Source organism: Babesia microti, chromosome II (genome assembly GCF_000691945.2).
Source record: "Babesia microti strain RI chromosome II, complete genome".
In the NCBI taxonomy this organism is placed as follows: Eukaryota; Apicomplexa; class Aconoidasida; order Piroplasmida; family Babesiidae; genus Babesia; species Babesia microti.
The window spans coordinates 955,203-974,037 of NC_027206.1; the positions used below are offsets into that span (position 1 = coordinate 955,203).

Below are 18,835 nucleotides of genomic sequence, written 5' to 3' on the forward strand. Positions count from 1 at the left end.
TACACGCTATAATATATTTAACCAATCAATAACTGTGTTACTATGATTGTAGACCAATATACTAGTAAATTGGTAAATATCGCTTTTTTATTTATGCGTGAGGAATATATTTGTTTAATACTCTACCTATTATAAACGTAATTTACTTTATCTATAGATTTAGAGTAGATGAATTGCAATGTTGTAAAAAATACATAAAATAACAAGATATAATACTTCATTAAGTTATCTATTATAGTTATGTTGTATCATAATAGTATATCAACGAATAGAGTATGATTTATTCATTATTACCGTTACATATTGTTATTAACATTATATAGCATTGACTTAGATTTATGTGCGTAATAGTTGTTTAATAATCGCATTTGGTCCAGATTTTAATATTTACATATAAATATTATTAATAATGACATTGGTGTACAAATTAATTGATTGTGGTATAATATTATATGTGATTCTATCAATTTCGATAATTCTAATTTATGAAAGTTCACTTGATATAATATTAAACAATACATAATATATGACGCACAAACATAGTGTTGAGTGATTATTTCATGTAATTTATACTCACAATACCATTGAATATATAATTACAACAATTGTAACGCAATTATGATACTATATTTGTATTATATATCAGAACAATTAACTTGATATATATAGTATAATCAAAACATATACCTATTAAGATTAGTATTATGAATACAATATTAATGTGTGTAAGATAGTGTATGTGACAAAGGAACAATGTATGTCAACTTGAGATGTGATTGATGTGTTTGTATTATAATACAGTGTTGTAAATATATGTTATATATATGTATATGAATTAGTTAATATGCCATATACTTTTATATGATACGAATGGTTATATATTATATATACAAAATGCATAAGTGCAATAATATATAATTTAGCATTGATATGTATACATCTGGCTACGTCGTGGAGGTTATGATAATATTGTATATTATAACAATGCATACTATACATTAAAGAACTTGATTATTCTATAACAATTAAAGATACTATAATTATAAATGTTAGATATTGTTTCTAACCGCATCATTTATTACTATGTATTTTATTTATGTGATAATTGTTAGTTCAACAGTATGATGAATATGCCTCGTTACATAGAATTTAAATAAGTATGAGTTTCGAGTTATATGGATATAAATATATTAATAGACTTAATGTATATGATTATCAAATTAATACCTTCATTAGTCTAACTATATGTATTGTTGTCAGTTGATGTGTTTAGTAGGCACAGTATCTTATAATCACAGTATCAATCATCTCATATGTCTATTAGTATAACTGATATAAATTTTGATGACGATTAAGTTACAATCGATTTTTAATCATTCAATTTTAATTAGGATTTATCCAGTTAGGTGATTAGGTATTTGAACAAAATTACCCAAATCAATTCTCACAGCATTACTTACATATATAAAAATTGGCTATAAATTATTATTATTTTCATTTTTAAATGACACTGAATCCTCTAAAATTTGCATGTATAACATATATATGTTATACATTAACACCTTAAATTGGATCTAATACGTAACTAGACATTTATATTTGTCCGTTGTTAAAGATAAATATACTAGTAATAAAATTTTATTATACAATTATAATTTACATGGAACGATAGTTTAATTTACATTTATAGCTACCTGAGCGATTTTTTTGGTTTTAGTTTCAACGGGATCTACTATGATACCGCTGTTATTACAACTTTCAGATAAATCTGGCAATAAATTAACCAAGAAATATCCATACCCATTCCGCATGTGCTTAGCATTATATTTCTTGAGGAATTTGTATCCGAATGCTGGATATTTCATCAAACCGCCCACATTTTCACCATATTTAATCGATTCGATGTCAATGTTATTATGATAGAAATCATCGTCAGCGCATACCAATACATCTCTTTGTTGTTTGACATCATCAATGGTTATAGTTTCACCGCTCACAATATCCTTCACATGATATAATTCAAAAATAGTACTATTGAAATCAAGTACATTTAATGAGTGTATATAAGACTCGTCAATACTTCGTGGTTTAATTATGGGAGCTTCCAATCCATCCATTAACAAATTATCTAATATTACTTTCCTAAAATCATCAACGTTACACTTTCCATTACATTCGGGTATTTCAATACTAGAAATTAAAAGTCTATTTAACGTATCTTCTGTCAAAAATACCCTCCCAAATTTGTATTTGGTTTGAATAGGTCTTTTGAGTACATAAACCTTTCCATCGTAAACTTGTTGTAACAATATTTGTTTTTTTGAATCTTTAATTAAAATCTCATATTGACATTTAGCATCTACAATCTCATTTGTTTTATTACAATTTCCCAAGTTATCAAAAAGTAGACTATAATAATCATACACTCCAGTTATGAATACGTCTCTTGGAACATATTCATATTCAAATTCTTTATACCCAAAAGACAATTTTATAGTTTTAATAAGATTAAGATTAACATAATCTTCCTTATCAGAACTTACTTTCTTTTGGACCAATTTGTAATATTCAATATCATAAAACCAATCACATTCAACAACATTGGTCTTTCCTATACGATTTTTAATGCCATTATTCAATATTGATTTAATAAAATTACCAATTTTCATATCGTTGAATTTTATATGTTTAATGGCATCCAATTTCAAGTAATGACAGTTCGATTCTGTGAATAACCTAGATGTTTCAATATCATAATTAGTATTATTGCAATTTTCTACTATTTCCTTGGCCATATCTACAACCAAAAGTATATTATTTTTAGCAGTGAGTACATTAAGCAAATTCCTTTTCACTGCTTTCGGATTGTTGATTTTACATTTTTCTGATATCATATCCCATGCAACTTGATCAGGTGACTTTGCATTGTTTAATATCATATAAAAAAAATATTTACGATACTGAGGAATATTTGAGGAAAACAAATTCGATACGTATGGCTTCCATTGTTTGGAATCATGCTTAGGCACTATTTCCTGACCGTTTAATGCCCATGATAATACAGTGGCTACAGCCAAAGACCCATATTCTAAGTTTGCATTATTACCATCATTAATCACTGACCTAAATAATTTACTAATTCCACCCAATTTCACCATCTTATATTTAATATACCCAACAACACCGTCTTTTTTAATTTTATTATTATTCGAAATGAATCTGAATATAAATTCAATAGCATATTTCCTTAAAACATTAATAAAATTTCGCAATTTATTAACACTGGACAATGATGATGGCTCAGCAGCCTTTGCTAGCTCATTAAAATTTTTTGGAAATCCATTAATCCCATTTGATTTATAATTTTCCAAATAATCATTTAAGAAAAATACTAAGTTTTACCATGACCTACCGATTTGAAGGACATAAGATGCCAATGGATAGTTTTGTGGAGGCATGAATTTGGTATGGATATAGATAGAATGGAACTTATAATATTTATGTATGACTGATCTTGTAAATTTTTTGCTTAATTTCCCAGGATTAAAATTTTTGTATGTGTTCAAAATTTCTGTAAAGCGTGAGTGGATGGATAATGCCAAATAATAATAATTCATCAAAGGTATTTTTTGAACATGATTAGATTTATTTTCTAACCATCTAAAACATCCTAAAAGAACGGAGTCAGGTTCATATGTATAACATCCATTATCACAAGTTCTGTATTTTAAACGATTAGAAACCTCCGCAGAAACATTGGTTTCCCCATAACTTTTAATTGACGATGTTTGAATACTGATCATGCTATAAAATTTTGCTATTAACTTATCTAATAGCATCATATCAGAAGAAAGGTGCCATGACATTTGTCCCAAAACTGAATAACCAAATACTTCTTACTGTCAAATACAATATTATTTTTTGTTCCTTTATTTAGCAAAAGACTATTCAAACATTTAATATCACACTCAGCATATCCTTGAACAATAGCTAAAGTGATATTCTAACTTACATGCATCATCAGTTCTACTGGATTTGATAGAAGAATTCCAGAATGATATTGATTTATCATCAAAAGCTAAATTAATTCACTCATACATAAATCTAGAATGTTATTTGAAAATGAAACTTCAAAAGCCTTTTTCCACACTTCGAAACTATTTATTTTGGTAGAAACAGGTTCACATTTACCAATATCTCCACCAACTGATTTTAATGAGCAATTTTGGTAATCAGGAAATTTTCCTGTCAATGAGTTATATCTATTGATAATTAAAATAAGAAGTGGGGAACCGCATTTCATTAGATTTGGGGTCGTGAGCCCTTGCACATTAATATTATTAGGCATTTTCAAATCATTATCAAATCCACCTGGAAATTCATTAAATCTTAGGGAATAATTAAGTATTTCAATTGCTAAATTAAAAGTATCATTTACCTGATATGACGTGTTCCAATGTAATATTTTTTAGTTTAGAATCTCCGTTTAACATAGATATTATAGTGCTTAACAGAATATCACCTTAATCAAAACATGATTTACCAAATTTGCAATTCACATTAGATTTCATGTATGCCTTTTTAATAAGATATGAATATTTTGTAATGGCAAGTTCCTTGAAAAATTTCAATTGAATATTCCTATATACACATGCTACGTATAAAATTTTTTACCTATATCCATAGTTCTAATCAATAGATTAGATTCAATTTGAAGACGTTTTCCAGTCTCAGAATCTTGGAGAAAAACTTGCTTAGAAGCCATTTTATTAAAAAGATTTGGCAGTGTTTCCTTTCTAACGTGTAAAACTTTATAAATTTTATCATCTATCCTACGATTCTTAATAATTTTTACAAAATCCCCTGAAATAATTTCACCAGAAATGAATTTAATGGCAGATTCAACGTCCCCTTTATCAAAATTTGTATTTAAATTAATTTCTTGAATAAGATCATTTTTGAACTTTTCCAAATATTCATATAGTGTCAACCATTCCAAAAATGAATAATACTCATGAGGAAAATGTTTTAAAAAAGCCGTATTAAAATCAGTGGTGTTTAATCTATACTTTTTGGGAGAGTTTGAAAATTCTTTGATTTTTTGGTTTAGTTCCAATATAAAAATTTGAGATTTTTTAATTTCATGATCAAAATATTTATGGAAATCCATTCTTTGTCTTTTGTTCAACCCATCTGATGAATTATATAAACAATTTTTATGAATTTTTGATATATGTCTTCCTTTATAGCCTAAATTAGACAAGAACGAATTTGTAAATTCATCAAGTTCACTATCCCAATATGAATTAGCAAGTTCCGTAATATTACAAAGTTCTGAAACTAACAAGTTAACAATTTGAGCCTGCTCCATTTCTTTTAACTGCGTATTAGCACTGACATCACCATTTAATCCATCTTCATTCCTTTGACATTGTAAGCCATCATTCGAACATGTTTTTGACAACAACTTCATACTTACTCTCTCCAATTCCAATTCAAATTGAGTTCCATGGTCTAAAATAGGGATTCTCATAATCTTTTTAATCAAGGAAATATAACTTTGTTCTAATTCTGGACACGAGTTTTCAGAAGGTATGTACTCGGTTTTATCAACGGGCAAAAATATTCCATATGTCAGGTTCAACTTATCAATAAGCAAGGAACTTTTTGAATCGTATAAGAAACTTAGAATCACATTATTTAAAATCCTGGACGTCCTATAACTTAATGCCATGTCAAATTCTGTCCATATATCTATGGAGTAGACTATGACTGGAAATAAAATTAGTTGAATAAACTCAATAATAATCTTCATGATAGTCGTTTGCCGTTGAAGAATAAATAAATCAAATTTTATTGAGAATTTAACGAGATATTGATAAAGTTATATTATACGAACCACATATTCTTTATTAATGATACATTAGGAGTTGTATATATCTAAAAAATGAGTTGATATGAAAATCGAAAGGGTTTAAATTATAGAATGTTTGCACATTTTAAAAATGTGTACTAAGAAAAAATACCCAAAATATGGCAATTGTGTGAGAGTAATATATAACTGGCACCACATTTATACCTGAACTAATATATGTCGCATAAATATTGGAAAGATTTAAATATACTTTTAAATAATCAAAAAATACCATCCAATATTCAGCTCTCTAAATGGAACACGATCTAAATAAAAATAACAATATGAATATACAGGATAAATTAAACACTTTAGATAACAAGGAAAAAGGAAGATTATTGGCGCAAAGAGGATTATTTAGCGCAGCTGAAATAAGAAATGAAGATCTATTTGGAAAAGGGAGGAGTGGAAGGCGTCCTACTTTAACCGATAAACATTGTATCTTGCGTCTTCCTCAAGATGTTGCCAAATTAATTTCTGATAGATTATCAAGAAAAGAAAATCCGGGTGTTACTATCACTCCAGTTTCTAAAAATGATTATCGTCAATATGATATTAGCATAGATGGATACCATATACCTCTTACGGGTGTACTAGGTGAACTTCCATGTTTAATAGAAGCACATAAGACTTTAGATGGGGATTTATTGTTCAAATCTGCAGATATATCACAATTAATGATCGCACTACCACATGATATTGCACAGGAAACTTTGAAAGATATGAGAGAAAACAAATTTTGGGAATGGCCTGATGGGCTTACACCTGGAACAAAAGATATTAGAACTAGGAAATTTAAAAATTTTGAAATGTATCGCAAGGAAGATATAAAGGAGGCTGAACAGCATGTAACAAAGCTTCTGAACTCCAATATAAGGGACACATACCACTATGAAGTTAAAAGCAATCAACAAGTGTCATCTTTGGTAAAGGCTTGGAAAGAAGGGCAAATTAATGAACGAGTTGTTGGCCCAGATGAAAACATTGGAAACTTTTTAAAGGAATTGGAGGAACGGGCTGAAAATGATGGCTACCTTTCTGATGTTTCTGAGATAATTTTAAGTAGGTTATACAAATTTATTTAGGCGGCTTGGATGCGGGCCAATTAAAACAGAGACGACAGGAATGGCAAAGAAGAGTTCAAATAGAACGAGGGATGGGTGAGGCTGCAAAATTGTAGCCTAAATCTAATTATATTACTAGAAACAATTTGTCTAATTGGTAAATAATTTGTTTTGTAGTTAATTATTGTTAGTTCCATCCCTGCTTGTATTTATCCTCTGCAATATCATCGATACAAAGAATGGAAGGAACAGTGGTATGAAATTTGTAAACATAATTTGAATAGGGTTGTAATAGATTTTATTTCTTACATTTGAATGGCTATGCGTGAATTCTGAGAATTAATAGGTACTAACCTCCAATGATGTTACCTAAATAAAAATATATAACTTACCCAAAACTATTTTTGCAACGAACAAAAATGCATTTATAGAATAGACACAAAGTAATGGCATGCGATATTCTGGCAAAATCCATTGCTACTTATAATATAAACCATACCTCTAATAAAGCGTTAAACCTATCCCTAGAAGACATTGACAGCACCATTTATATCATCCAAATGATAGTAAGTTATTCAGCATATTAATTTAGATTGCTGTACAGGGATGCTCCCATGGAGAGTTAAATAAAATTTACAAAAGGCTGGATCAGATTAAGGCGGAATCTGGTTTAAAACCTGAGATTCTGCTCTGCTGTGGCGATTTTCAACCAATCAGAGATGAAGAAGATTTAAACGAGTTATCTTGCCCTAAAAAGTACAGACTATTTAGAGATTTCATACATTATTACAATGGAGATCGAATAGCTCCTATTTTAACAATTTTTATAGGTGGAAACCATGAGGCCCCCGATTTCTTAAAGAATTTGTAAGCTATATATCTAATATTTAGATATTTTGGAGGATGGGTAGCCCCAAACATTTATTATTTGGGACATTCTGGAATTATAAATGTCAATGGCTTAAGAATTGGCGGATTATCAGGAATTTACAAACATCAAGATTATAAGCTAGGTGTGCCACCTTTTCAGTTAGGTTATTTCGAAAAACGCCCATATGATGAATATACTAAACGCTCTAGTTATCATATCAGAGAATTTGAGGTCGAAAAACTACTTTTGGTATTACATTTATAATTAGATCAAGGAACCACTAGACATATTTATATCTCATGATTGGCCATTAAATATAGTAAAGTATGGAGATTATGAATCACTGATTAAGAAAAAACCATTTTTGGAATCGCAAGTTTGTTTTTTACTATTTAGATTCGCGCTGGACAACTTGGAAATCCTGCTACGGAAATAATTTTAAAACATTTGAAACCGTAAAGACTATATTAATATAGATCTCATTGGTTCTCTGCTCACATGCATATTAATTATTCAGCTTTATATACACATGAAAATGGTAAAACGACAAGGTTAGTCAAACGTAATCTAGTTTTTTGGCACTTGACAAAGTTTTACCCGGGAGGAAATATATTGAAGTAATTGACGTACCATTAGTTGGAAACAATCCAAATAAAACGCATAAGAGTGATTCAAACCCAATAATATGGTATTAAAAAGTATTTAATTTAGTTATGATTTGGAATGGTGTGCAATAAACCACGTAAATCATTCGAGAATGCCACTAAACCCATTTACAGTTTCCACTCCCTTAAAACTTGAGTATGATAATAGAATCAATTTAGATACCCTACAGAATCAGAAATTTCGAAGGTTAAAGGGATGCTATCTAAAAAATGCAAACCTTCAAATTATTCATATCGAATTTTACATAATGATACAGATGTATATAAAAGTCCAAAAAAGCAACAACAAGACTTTCTAAATCTCTTGGAATTACCCAGCAATAGTTATTTTAATGAAGGTCTGAACTAATTAATTAAGATGATAAAGGGCTGCAAATTAAATTTATTGAAACTTATTTTTGATGAAAATATTTTGAAATTATAGATGCTATTAAAATTTTTTGGGGAGTAATATCACCTTTTAAACAATACCTCTTAATTTTTTGTAAATTAGATGCCACGTCTTCCGATAAAGCCTAAATGATTTAAAATTTACGTGAAGATCATCAATAATTGTTAGAAGATAAAATGCCCATTCAAATATATGTATAGAATATGTCCCTTTCTCCAATTCTGACTTAATAACTTCCACGCCTTCTTGAACAGCATCAAAATGAATACCACCAGCACAAATAGTTTCAAGAGGCGGTGGAGGATTTATTACAGACCCTTTCCAATCATGATGATTTTCTTTGATATACTTTACAAGCGATGATGGGACTGAAATGTATTGACGAGAATATTTAGATCTAACTAGTTTTCGGAGTAGTGAAAAATATTCTTCCCATTTCCCGGATTCTAATGTTATATCATACGATTTATTTAATTCAAGCATAATGGTATATTCCGGATGATCTAATTTTTTAGATTCAGTATGCCTCTCAGATGATATTCCTATGTTAGGGAGAGAATTAGCCTCCAATTTAACGCTAGCTAGATATTCCTCAACAGATTCATAAGAATTATAGGTATCACCCATACTATGGTCAAATTATTACTAGAATTAACCTCTCCTTCGCCAAAATCAACGTGCCCTGTCTAACCAATGGGCACTATATGACCACACCTCACTGTTATAGCAAAGTATCATATATACACATACAACCAATATTTTATCGTAGATTAAGTATTAAAAACTATTTTTGTTGTACAATATAACTATTAGTTTATCAGAGACATGAAATCATCCATCATTATCGTATGTGATATTTTAGAAGGTTATAGAAATAAACCATGTTTTGTGTATTTTTTTTTGGGGGGGGGGGGGGGGGAGGGGGATTATTATCATAAATTAAGCAATTCATATAATTTACCCATTATATCACTAAATATTTTGTTCCGTATACGAATATAAATAATTTTACAGGATGTAGACTCAAGCCAGGTTATATATACACAAGTCCTATAGTAGACAATTTGTATTCAGTCAAATTGTTATAATAGTAATACTGGAAAAATAAATTTTGAATTAAAATCCATATTATATATGTACATAAAAATGATTTATATATTAGGAAGACATTATCAATTCATAATATAAGATATTACAGAATAGCCCACCCCAGGTCCAGAATGCTTATATTAGTTGAGACAGCACTAGGCTTCGGCCTTTTTAGACTTCGAGATGAAAAATTGTTAAAATTAGCTCCAGAAGCTATAGAATCACAGTTTTCAACATCAGAAAGATCTAGAGAATGGTAATTTAAAATTAAAATAGCGCTACACTGACGGCATTTGTTAATTTCCGTTCTACGAATGAAGCTACAAGAGAAACCGCGGCAATCATAGATTCAAAAGCGGGGAAAGGACTGCGCAAATTTTTGAAGAAAAATTTGGAACCAGAGGTTGGAATTGAGAAACTTGCTGTTTCCGATCGTCTACTAGCCGCTAATCTACAAGAAAAATTCGGCCTTCAAGTCGTATTCGAACCAAATACACTTGAAATAGTGCGTGGTATACGTTCTCAATTTTATGAACTTGTCCAGGGTCTCTCTGAGAAAGGTTTGTTTGTTTTAATGTTTAGACATGCGAACTATGGAAATTAGCCTATCTCACTCACTGTCACGGTTTAGGTTGAAATTTTCACCTGAAAAGGTTGATACTATGATAATTCAAGCTATTGCCCTTATTGATGACTTGGATCGTGAAATAAATAATTTTGGTATGAGATTGAAGGAGTGGTATGGATGGCATTTTCCTGAATTATCTAAGATAATTATCGACAATCTTCTATACTCAAAAGTTGTACAATTGATAGGACAACGAGAAAATGCAGCAAATGCCGATTTATCATCAATTTTGCCAGAAAACATTATCGCTGAAATAAGACAAGCATCTGAAATTTCAATGGGCACTTTTTTAGAAGAAGAAGATCTCATTTCGATTTTGCAGCTTGCTGAACAACTTCAAGAACTTATAACAAATAGAGAAACTCTCGGAGATTATTTGAAACAGAGGATGCAGGCAATTGCCCCAAATTTAACATTCATGGTTGGAATTATTAGCTATAATATAGGTAGGAGAAATCATTGGCGCTCGATTAATTAGTCATGGAGGAAGCTTGGCTAATTTGGCAAAGGCACCTGCAAGCACTGTTCAAATTTTGGGCGCAGAGAAAGCCTTATTTCGGGCCTTGAAGACAAAATCTCAAACTCCGAAATATGGCCTAATTTACCATGCTTCCCTTGTCGGACAGTCCAACGCAAAGAACAAGGGAAAGATCTCCAGAATTTTGGCGGCAAAATTATCTTTATGTACCAGGGTAGACGCTTTCAAACATCAAGATGGCCCGTCTGTCGCTTTGGAACATCGCAGTTACGTGGAAAAAAAGTTGAGGAGATTACTGGAAGAACCAGAGATTGAGCATGTTAGGATTAAGAGGACTGATTCATTTCAAAAATCCGCCAAAAAAAGAAGAGCGGGTAACTAAATGCAATTTACATTCCAAATTTACACCTAAAAGTATTTTTTAATAAATTAATAGAACAATCAAGCTGAATAAGAGATTAAGTGATGAATCGTAGCCTTATTTTTTATGTCAACAATTAATAAGTACCAAATGGTAGCCTTAACAATATTCCTTTAGAATATAAATGGAATTAATAGATTTAGACTATTTTACTGGATATAAATATAATTTGGAATTTAGTGTGTGTCATTTGAAATTTTATCCCTTTCATTTTTATCCCAATCAATTCTATGCCTGTGAGGTTCCGTTGCATCTATCATATCCTTAATAAAAATACGTATTACCTTTACTTTATCCAAGTCACTGTAGAGGGATGGAAGTTCAGGAGGTTCGAATCCGACCAAATCAATTTCCATATGTCTAACAAGGTGATTCATCTTGGCGACCTTCTTAGTACAGCCATAACTCAATCCCTAAATAAAAATATGATGTTTACCTTAATCAAGAGTGTCTTTCCCAAGCTCGCATATTTTGCCTTTATGGAATTGATAGTTTCAATAGCGGAGTAGTCGAATAGAAGCGATTTTGCTAAAAAAACAACCACATTAGTTTGAGGATCTTCATTTGGAGTAAACACACGTGTTAATACGCGCTTTGTAGCAAAGAAAATATTCCCTTCAATCTCATAATACTTTATATTCGCATCTGTGTCGAAATACAAATCAACCTTAACCTTGCTCTTGGATTGCCATACGAACGCAATTGAAGTAATTACAATTCCATTTAATACAGCTATGGGAACCAAAAAAAAGACACAAGATAATGTAACAATTAATATAACTAATGCATCAGAACGCTTAATCTTCCTCTTCATACATGGACGCAGGTTCCTAATTTGTTCAGGGAAAAATGAAAACACAATCATTGGAATAGTGAACCATTTGAAACAATGGCAAGCAACACTAAACATTATTCCACACAAACAAGTAAGAGGTATGTGTGCCAATATATTATAACCCCCTACCATTACAGCAAAAAGGCATAAACCGCAGATTATCCCTAAATTAAATAACAAATTACCCGATTCTTTCCCCGTAGCTCCAGCCTTTATATTCATAATTGATATCCCGATCATGGAACTACCTCCAGTACCTCCAAAGAAAGAAGATATCATGTTTGCAACGCCTAGGGAAAAGATTTGTTGATTGTCCTCCTGGCTGAAATCTGATAGTGACTTAATGATATCGGAAATAATGAGAGATTCCATTATAATTAGACATGCATAGGTGAGGGTTTGCTTCAACAGTAAAATATCAAATTCAACCTTTTTGATATTAAATTGATTACTCCAAAATAGTAGCGAAGGGAATCTGTTTTGTGGGTTCACGGTTGTAACATCACCAAGTGTAACCACAACCCCTTTGTGTGAAAAGTACTTCCTAATCAGAGTGGAATCTAAGAGCACTACTATAACAACAGATAGTAAAGCTGGAGGGATATATTTTTCAACAAACTTGATTTTTCCAGCAAAGTGCATTATGGCAAATGATAAAACACAGTACAATATACTTATCCATAGTACAAATCCTGTAACATAATCACCAGTATGATGATCTATAAATCCATGAAGTTGAGCTTTTGCAATCAAAATAGCAAGACCATTGCAATAACCTATTACCACCGAAGTGGATAAAAGTTGGGAGATTGCGGCAAATTGTGCAAATGAGAACATAATGAGAATAATACTTGCGAATAGAGTAGCTATCAAGGTCCTTTCAAGTGCAAATTCTGGTTTTTCTTCATTGAATCTTCTAATGACAGCAGAAAATGAACCACTAAGACCATTTATGATCCCTGGACATCCAGAAAAAATGGTAGATACCAACAAAGCCATCCAAGTTCCATGCAATCCAATATGAGGAGGGATCCCAGCAAGGAATGAAAACCCGATAATTTCGGGCAGTACAGTTAAACAACATAATATTCCACTCATAAATTCCGTTCTATAATAATTAAAAGCCTCTTTGCAACCTTCATAAGAGTTCAGATGTCCCCAACTATGAGTTACACCTCCGATAGTTGTATATAAATATGATCGTACGGTAGCATAGCCAGGATAACAAAGTTTTATATCAGCATTATGTTCACCTTCAAGTCCAGAAATTGGATCTTGATTTTTAGTGAAGTCTAACCATGTTGAGTGAGAAAATTGTTTGTAATTATAACCAACGTTTTCTGAACTTATGCTTTGATCCGCTGAATTCTGCCTGGAACTTTTTTGACTTTCCAAATCCTTTTCATTATCATTGGCATTATCCATTTGCATGTCTAAAAAAATCCTTTAATCATATAGATACTATTACATATTTTCCTCGAGGAAAATTAACCTTTGCCACGAAACAAAAATGCATGCATAATCATCCAAAATAGAGATGAGTATTCACGCGCGTATGATATTGGATAGTGAAATCTTTAAAGAAAAAGGCGATATTTATGGCAAACATCTAAACCTATATGACCCTACAAGGGATAAAGTATGTGAAAGCAATGTGGCACGACATCAGGAAATTTTGTATTACAACAAAGCCCTATCTATTAACCCAGAAAATCAATCCACCAGACCAACTTCATCTTCTAAAAATAACACCGATGTTTTCTGTTCAAAATTTCTAAATGGTAAGCCACCACGCTCTAAGATTGTGTAAACAAGCTATCCCAGAATTCCCAACCCTTGATGCAATTATATATTAATATCATTCGATACCCACAACTATATTATAAATTAACAATCTAAAAATGGTGTATCGCCTATCCTAATCGTACATTTTCAACTTCAAATACTTATTTTTGATCCATCTTATACAGGCATACACATGGATCTGGATGCATATGATGTGGTACTATCTCCAAAGGCAAACTGTATATTGGTGACTTTAGGTAACATAGTTCTTAATTAAGGTTTAGGTATTGGATTTTTCGGATTAGGAATGATTTTGTCTACTAGCATTTTAATGGCTGCAGGGACGATCACTACTGCTATAATGATAAACAAGTGTAGCAATCCAAACACTAGTTTTTGTGATTATGATCTTTAAAATTAACTTTCACTTGATGAGTGAAAGTATTTGTAGACTCTCTTCGTACTTTAAGCCGTATACAACGGTGTCTTCAATGGTGATTGTGTCATACAGTGACACTATTTCAACTCCCAGGTTATCTTCTAATTCTTGTACAGTAATTGCGATAATATCTTTAGGTAGAGGGTTGTGTAAAATCGATGTTAGTGAAATAACATCCACAGGCTCGTGCAAAATACACGGTGCGTGCTTGACTATATTACCACTGGGTGCACATATTGATACTGACCCCTAAATGCCGGAGTTTGTTACCTTTATCATGATGTATAGCCCAGAAATATCTTTTTTGTAATGAAATATCTTAGTATGGGGAGGATAGTTGTTGAATGAGAGTTTGTTTGCAATTGTGTTATTCAAAATATTCTCTACCTTGTACTTCACACAGGGATTGAATTCGTTACATATCTTCGAAATCAGTTCTCTGTTGAAATCAACAACATCACTAGTGTCAACGCCAGTGAATATCTCGTGCATAACATACTGCGAATATTTCAAATCAACCTACTTAAACTGCATGTTACCTGAATAATCTTGTTAATCATGCTCTTCAAAGTAAGTATACCTACGTGCTTATAGTAGGGATCATTATCACTCAATTCCACAACACGACGAACGATAGCAAAATCAGCAGTACTGTGATGAAAGTACGACAAAACTGTTATTAGCCCAACATCTTCATCTAATGCATAAATGGTTTTGCCGAATTTAAGTAAAACTTCACCACACGTAATATTTTCAACAAGTTTTACGTTAAGTAGATCTCTGGTGTAAATCATCCCAAGAATACAGGATTCCTGTGAATAGTCTACAATTGGTATTTTAGAAAATCCCGATTTAGTAATTGCTCTGATGACATCATGGGTGAGTTTAGTCGATACAGATAATCCAAAAATTTTTTTTAGTGGCGTCATTAAGTTTTTAGCCTTGACATGTGCTATATCCAAACATCCTTTCAGCATCATACATTCTTCATCACTCAATACATTCCCTTCCAACCTGTGGATATCAAAGAGTGCTTTGAGTTCATTTTTTGTGTATATAGTTCCCTTTATATTACCCAAGGAATAACTGAGTATTAGGGATATGGGTTTGACAATAGGGTACAAAATTATTTCAATAATGCGCACTAGTGGAGCAAATAAACTTCCAAAATATAAAGAGTGTTTTATGAATATGGCTTGAGGGGTTATCTCCCCCAAAATGGTAGTAATTACTGTACTTATGAGAAATCCAATAAACCTGGGTAATCAGTCCACTTACTGATCCAAAAGTCCACCCAACAGAATAGATATAGCTACATTTGACATAACATTTCCCACAATCAACGTTGAAAGCAAAAGATAACTATCTTTTCTCAATGGTAATATCCTCCTCGCACGTTCAGCATTTTTCAGTTCATTTGGGTCATTAGAAGTCACATAGGTCAGCAATTGCAATTGAAAAACATCAAAGGACATCAAACTGAGCGTTAAACCGGAGAAAATGGCACTGGAAAACGCACAAAACACAGATAGGGAGACCGACACCCACAGAGGGGGGCCGACCCCTGCGCCCATAATCAACTGACCTTCCAACAATCCCACACAACAAATTTACAATGCCAAATTCGACAACCACACTACTGTAATACATACAATCAAATTGAACGACTCTAAATCTAAAGATTGTTCCTAAAACTACCCTTGAAACTACCAACAGTTGCACATCTAATAATTACAGTGATATACACGAGATACGTAAGTGTCTTGAAGTTAAAATATTCTCGCAATAGAGTGCCACAAACTTATGTAAAGCGACAATGGGGTCATCTACCTAATACCGACCCCATCAAGTTTAATTATACGTGTGTGTGCAACTTTAGGCTTGCATAAAATCTAATACACAAATACACAAATTAATTTTAACAATGTCTGAGGACGAAGTTTGGATAGATATTTTGAAAAAGACAGCATTGGCTGACAATGCGTGTTACAGTGCGGGTATTGCTTCAGTAAGTCTTTCCTTGATTCCAGTTCGAAGACTGTGTTGTTAACACTGCAGCGCACGTGGACAAGCCAGGAATATTTTATGATGCCATTTATAAGGAGGGTTATTCTGTGGAGGACAAAGATACTGGCAAGTCCGTCGAGATTGTCGAAGGCGCCACTATCAAATCTTGTTTTGAAACAAAATCTTCCCCAACTGGTGTCTATATTGGCGGTGCCAAGTATACTTTCATAAGTTACGACAAATTAGATTCCACCGATGGTAAACATTCATTTGAAGCAATCATTTTGGCTAGACCTAAGGGGGGCGCCCATTTGATTAGAACTCCGAATGACAGCGTTGTTATTGGATTACACGAGGAAACTAGGGGACAAGACAAAACGAATTCTAGACTCGCTTGCATCAAATTGGCTGAGTATCTTGCGGATAACGATATGTGACTCTGCTACATTCAGTTTGAGTTGTTTGCATAATTTGATCTGCACCTCTGTATTTGTGTTTTCACCTAACATCCAAATACTCATCAATTTTATACGATCACTCGCATACTTATAACCCACACAGCATTTACTTTAGCATTAGTTTTGCGGGAATTTTTAGCATAACTTATACTATAAGTATGGGTTATGCCATTACCATATTGTAGTTATCTGTCGGTCTACTATTTCTCAACCTCACAATCATTACTTTTGTTTAATGCAGTTAATTTTTTGTAACATTTAGTATCAATATTTTAAATTGTGTGAATGAGTATGAATGACAAAGGCGAAGATGGCAATGATGCGGTTGTTACCTTAAATCCTTTGTTGGAAAAGGGATGGGATTTGGATACGGCAAAAACACATATGCAAGAATACTGCACTATCCTCTCCAATTGGAAACAAGAGAGAGTTAAATTAAATAGATCAAGGAGTAAATAAATGACCGTAATTTAGAATCTGTCGTTAATGACTTCAAAGATTGCATCTCTTTCGTATACGGATTTTCCAACGAATTGGCAACGTACATTTTGCAGGCAAACATTAAAAAATATAGTTATTCTCACCATCAGATGCACTAGAATTTTTCGAATCCACTGCAAAATCACGTCCATTGACCATTAGAACTAACACTCTAAAGACTAAGAGGTACCTAGTATTATATGTAGACGTGATTTGGCACAAATGCTCATATCAAGGGGAGCAAATGTGGATCCCATAGGCGACTGGTCAAAGGTAATCATAAATTGATAAAGATTGGGTTAGTTGTCAATGATCATACTATACCAATTGGCGCAACGCCTGAATATCTAGCAGGGCATTATATTCAACAATCTGCTGCATCATTAATTCCTGTTATGGCCCTAGATCCAATGCCAGGTAAGCACCATTTTGTGAATTAGACGAAAAGATTCTTGACATGTCGGCGGCACCAGGTGGCAAATGCACACATATTGGCCAACTAATGAATAATACCGGCATTTTGTATGCCAATGACGTTAACAAAGATAGGTGCACATCCCTTGTCGCCAATATACACAGGTAATAACACAGATTTACTTAGGATGGGATTGACAAATACTATCGTTATCAATTACGACGGGAGGGAGTTAGTTAAAGTTTTACCCAAAATGGATCGAGTATTACTTGACGCTCCTTGTTCAGGCCTTGGAGTCATCTCCAAAGATCCATCAATAAAGGCAAATAAATAGATTACATAGGCTAAAAGGACAGTAAAAGATATTGTTCAGATGTCACATTTGCAAAAACAATTACTTTGCACTGCAGTGGATTTGTGCGACGCACAATCCAAAAATGGAGGGATAATTGTCTACTCCACATGTAGTTTATCGGCAGAAGAAAATGAAATGGTTATCGATTATATACTAAAAAATAGATCAGTCGAGTTATGCCCATTATTATCCCATGAAATTGGGGTACCTGGATTCTCCGTCTTCATGGACAAGATAATGCACACCAGCATTGAGAAATATACTAGGAGGTTTTACCCACATCTACACGATTTGGACGGATTTTTCGTTGCAAAACTCAAAAAAACAAGCAACGAAATCCCACATAGACCAAAAAGGGATAGGCGCAAAGATATACCAAAAGTTGAAGTCACCAGTGACTCTATCATGGATTTTGACAGCAACAAACGTAAACAAAATAAACACTGTATTGAGTAATATAGATAGTCTGATTCTACAACTACATCGCGCCACACATACTAATTTAAATTATATACATTAAAAGATAATATTGCAATAAAG

The 18,835-nt window shown here is 32.3% G+C and overlaps 12 protein-coding genes across 12 annotated transcripts; 6 read left to right on the forward strand and 6 right to left on the reverse strand.

Moving 5' to 3' along the window:
- Positions 1-1,673: 1,673 nt before the first annotated feature.
- Positions 1,674-5,815, reverse strand: BMR1_02g02691 (high molecular weight rhoptry protein 2 (RhopH2); the record flags this gene model as incomplete). Its single annotated transcript, XM_021481605.1, has 8 exons — positions 1,674-3,391; positions 3,413-3,877; positions 3,901-3,990; positions 4,013-4,078; positions 4,099-4,416; positions 4,439-4,522; positions 4,544-4,654; positions 4,675-5,815. 8 exons carry the CDS (start codon positions 5,813-5,815, stop codon positions 1,674-1,676), a joined length of 3,993 nt encoding a protein of 1,330 aa, XP_021338229.1.
- Positions 6,169-7,094, forward strand: BMR1_02g02710 (transcription initiation factor TFIID subunit D6; the record flags this gene model as incomplete). Its single annotated transcript, XM_012792851.2, has 2 exons — positions 6,169-6,976; positions 7,000-7,094. 2 exons carry the CDS (start codon positions 6,169-6,171, stop codon positions 7,092-7,094), a joined length of 903 nt encoding a protein of 300 aa, XP_012648305.2.
- Positions 7,095-7,155: 61 nt separating this feature from the next.
- BMR1_02g02711 (hypothetical protein) lies at positions 7,156-7,251 on the reverse strand (the record flags this gene model as incomplete). Its single annotated transcript, XM_021481606.1, has 1 exon — positions 7,156-7,251. The coding sequence occupies one exon, from the start codon at positions 7,249-7,251 to the stop codon at positions 7,156-7,158; it is 96 nt and encodes a 31-aa protein (XP_021338230.1).
- A 76-nt stretch (positions 7,252-7,327) lies between these two features.
- BMR1_02g02712 (hypothetical protein) lies at positions 7,328-7,525 on the reverse strand (the record flags this gene model as incomplete). Its single annotated transcript, XM_021481607.1, has 3 exons — positions 7,328-7,347; positions 7,371-7,455; positions 7,478-7,525. 3 exons carry the CDS (start codon positions 7,523-7,525, stop codon positions 7,328-7,330), a joined length of 153 nt encoding a protein of 50 aa, XP_021338231.1.
- On the forward strand, positions 7,425-8,916 carry BMR1_02g02715 (Lariat debranching enzyme B; the record flags this gene model as incomplete). The annotated part of the gene is given in 11 exon segments (XM_021481608.1): positions 7,425-7,544; positions 7,571-7,845; positions 7,870-7,991; positions 8,013-8,098; positions 8,118-8,225; positions 8,246-8,304; positions 8,326-8,400; positions 8,421-8,537; positions 8,561-8,650; positions 8,674-8,852; positions 8,873-8,916. 11 exon segments carry the CDS (start codon positions 7,425-7,427, stop codon positions 8,914-8,916), a joined length of 1,275 nt encoding a protein of 424 aa, XP_021338232.1.
- On the reverse strand, positions 8,907-9,532 carry BMR1_02g02720 (hypothetical protein; the record flags this gene model as incomplete). Its single annotated transcript, XM_012792853.1, has 2 exons — positions 8,907-9,029; positions 9,050-9,532. The coding sequence occupies 2 exons, from the start codon at positions 9,530-9,532 to the stop codon at positions 8,907-8,909; spliced, it is 606 nt and encodes a 201-aa protein (XP_012648307.1).
- BMR1_02g02725 (NOP58, nucleolar protein 58) lies at positions 10,126-11,482 on the forward strand (the record flags this gene model as incomplete). Its single annotated transcript, XM_012792854.1, has 4 exons — positions 10,126-10,250; positions 10,271-10,554; positions 10,577-11,043; positions 11,069-11,482. 4 exons carry the CDS (start codon positions 10,126-10,128, stop codon positions 11,480-11,482), a joined length of 1,290 nt encoding a protein of 429 aa, XP_012648308.1.
- BMR1_02g02730 (solute carrier family 26 (sodium-independent sulfate anion transporter)) lies at positions 11,698-13,787 on the reverse strand (the record flags this gene model as incomplete). The annotated part of the gene is made up of 4 exons (XM_021481609.1): positions 11,698-11,784; positions 11,806-11,934; positions 11,958-12,520; positions 12,542-13,787. The coding sequence occupies 4 exons, from the start codon at positions 13,785-13,787 to the stop codon at positions 11,698-11,700; spliced, it is 2,025 nt and encodes a 674-aa protein (XP_021338233.1).
- Positions 13,788-13,893: 106 nt separating this feature from the next.
- On the forward strand, positions 13,894-14,556 carry BMR1_02g02735 (hypothetical protein; the record flags this gene model as incomplete). Its single annotated transcript, XM_021481610.1, has 3 exons — positions 13,894-14,137; positions 14,327-14,398; positions 14,420-14,556. The coding sequence occupies 3 exons, from the start codon at positions 13,894-13,896 to the stop codon at positions 14,554-14,556; spliced, it is 453 nt and encodes a 150-aa protein (XP_021338234.1).
- BMR1_02g02740 (Domain of unknown function DUF21) lies at positions 14,566-16,154 on the reverse strand (the record flags this gene model as incomplete). The annotated part of the gene is made up of 4 exons (XM_012792857.1): positions 14,566-14,829; positions 14,851-15,099; positions 15,120-15,837; positions 15,859-16,154. 4 exons carry the CDS (start codon positions 16,152-16,154, stop codon positions 14,566-14,568), a joined length of 1,527 nt encoding a protein of 508 aa, XP_012648311.1.
- Positions 16,155-16,504: 350 nt separating this feature from the next.
- On the forward strand, positions 16,505-17,024 carry BMR1_02g02745 (profilin-like protein; the record flags this gene model as incomplete). The annotated part of the gene is made up of 2 exons (XM_021481611.1): positions 16,505-16,588; positions 16,611-17,024. 2 exons carry the CDS (start codon positions 16,505-16,507, stop codon positions 17,022-17,024), a joined length of 498 nt encoding a protein of 165 aa, XP_021338235.1.
- Positions 17,025-17,336: 312 nt separating this feature from the next.
- On the forward strand, positions 17,337-18,751 carry BMR1_02g02750 (NOP2, ribosomal RNA methyltransferase Nop2; the record flags this gene model as incomplete). Its single annotated transcript, XM_012792859.1, has 8 exons — positions 17,337-17,496; positions 17,520-17,599; positions 17,620-17,711; positions 17,732-17,798; positions 17,819-17,942; positions 17,966-18,104; positions 18,127-18,235; positions 18,284-18,751. 8 exons carry the CDS (start codon positions 17,337-17,339, stop codon positions 18,749-18,751), a joined length of 1,239 nt encoding a protein of 412 aa, XP_012648313.1.
- Between the last annotated feature and the right edge of the window lie 84 nt (positions 18,752-18,835).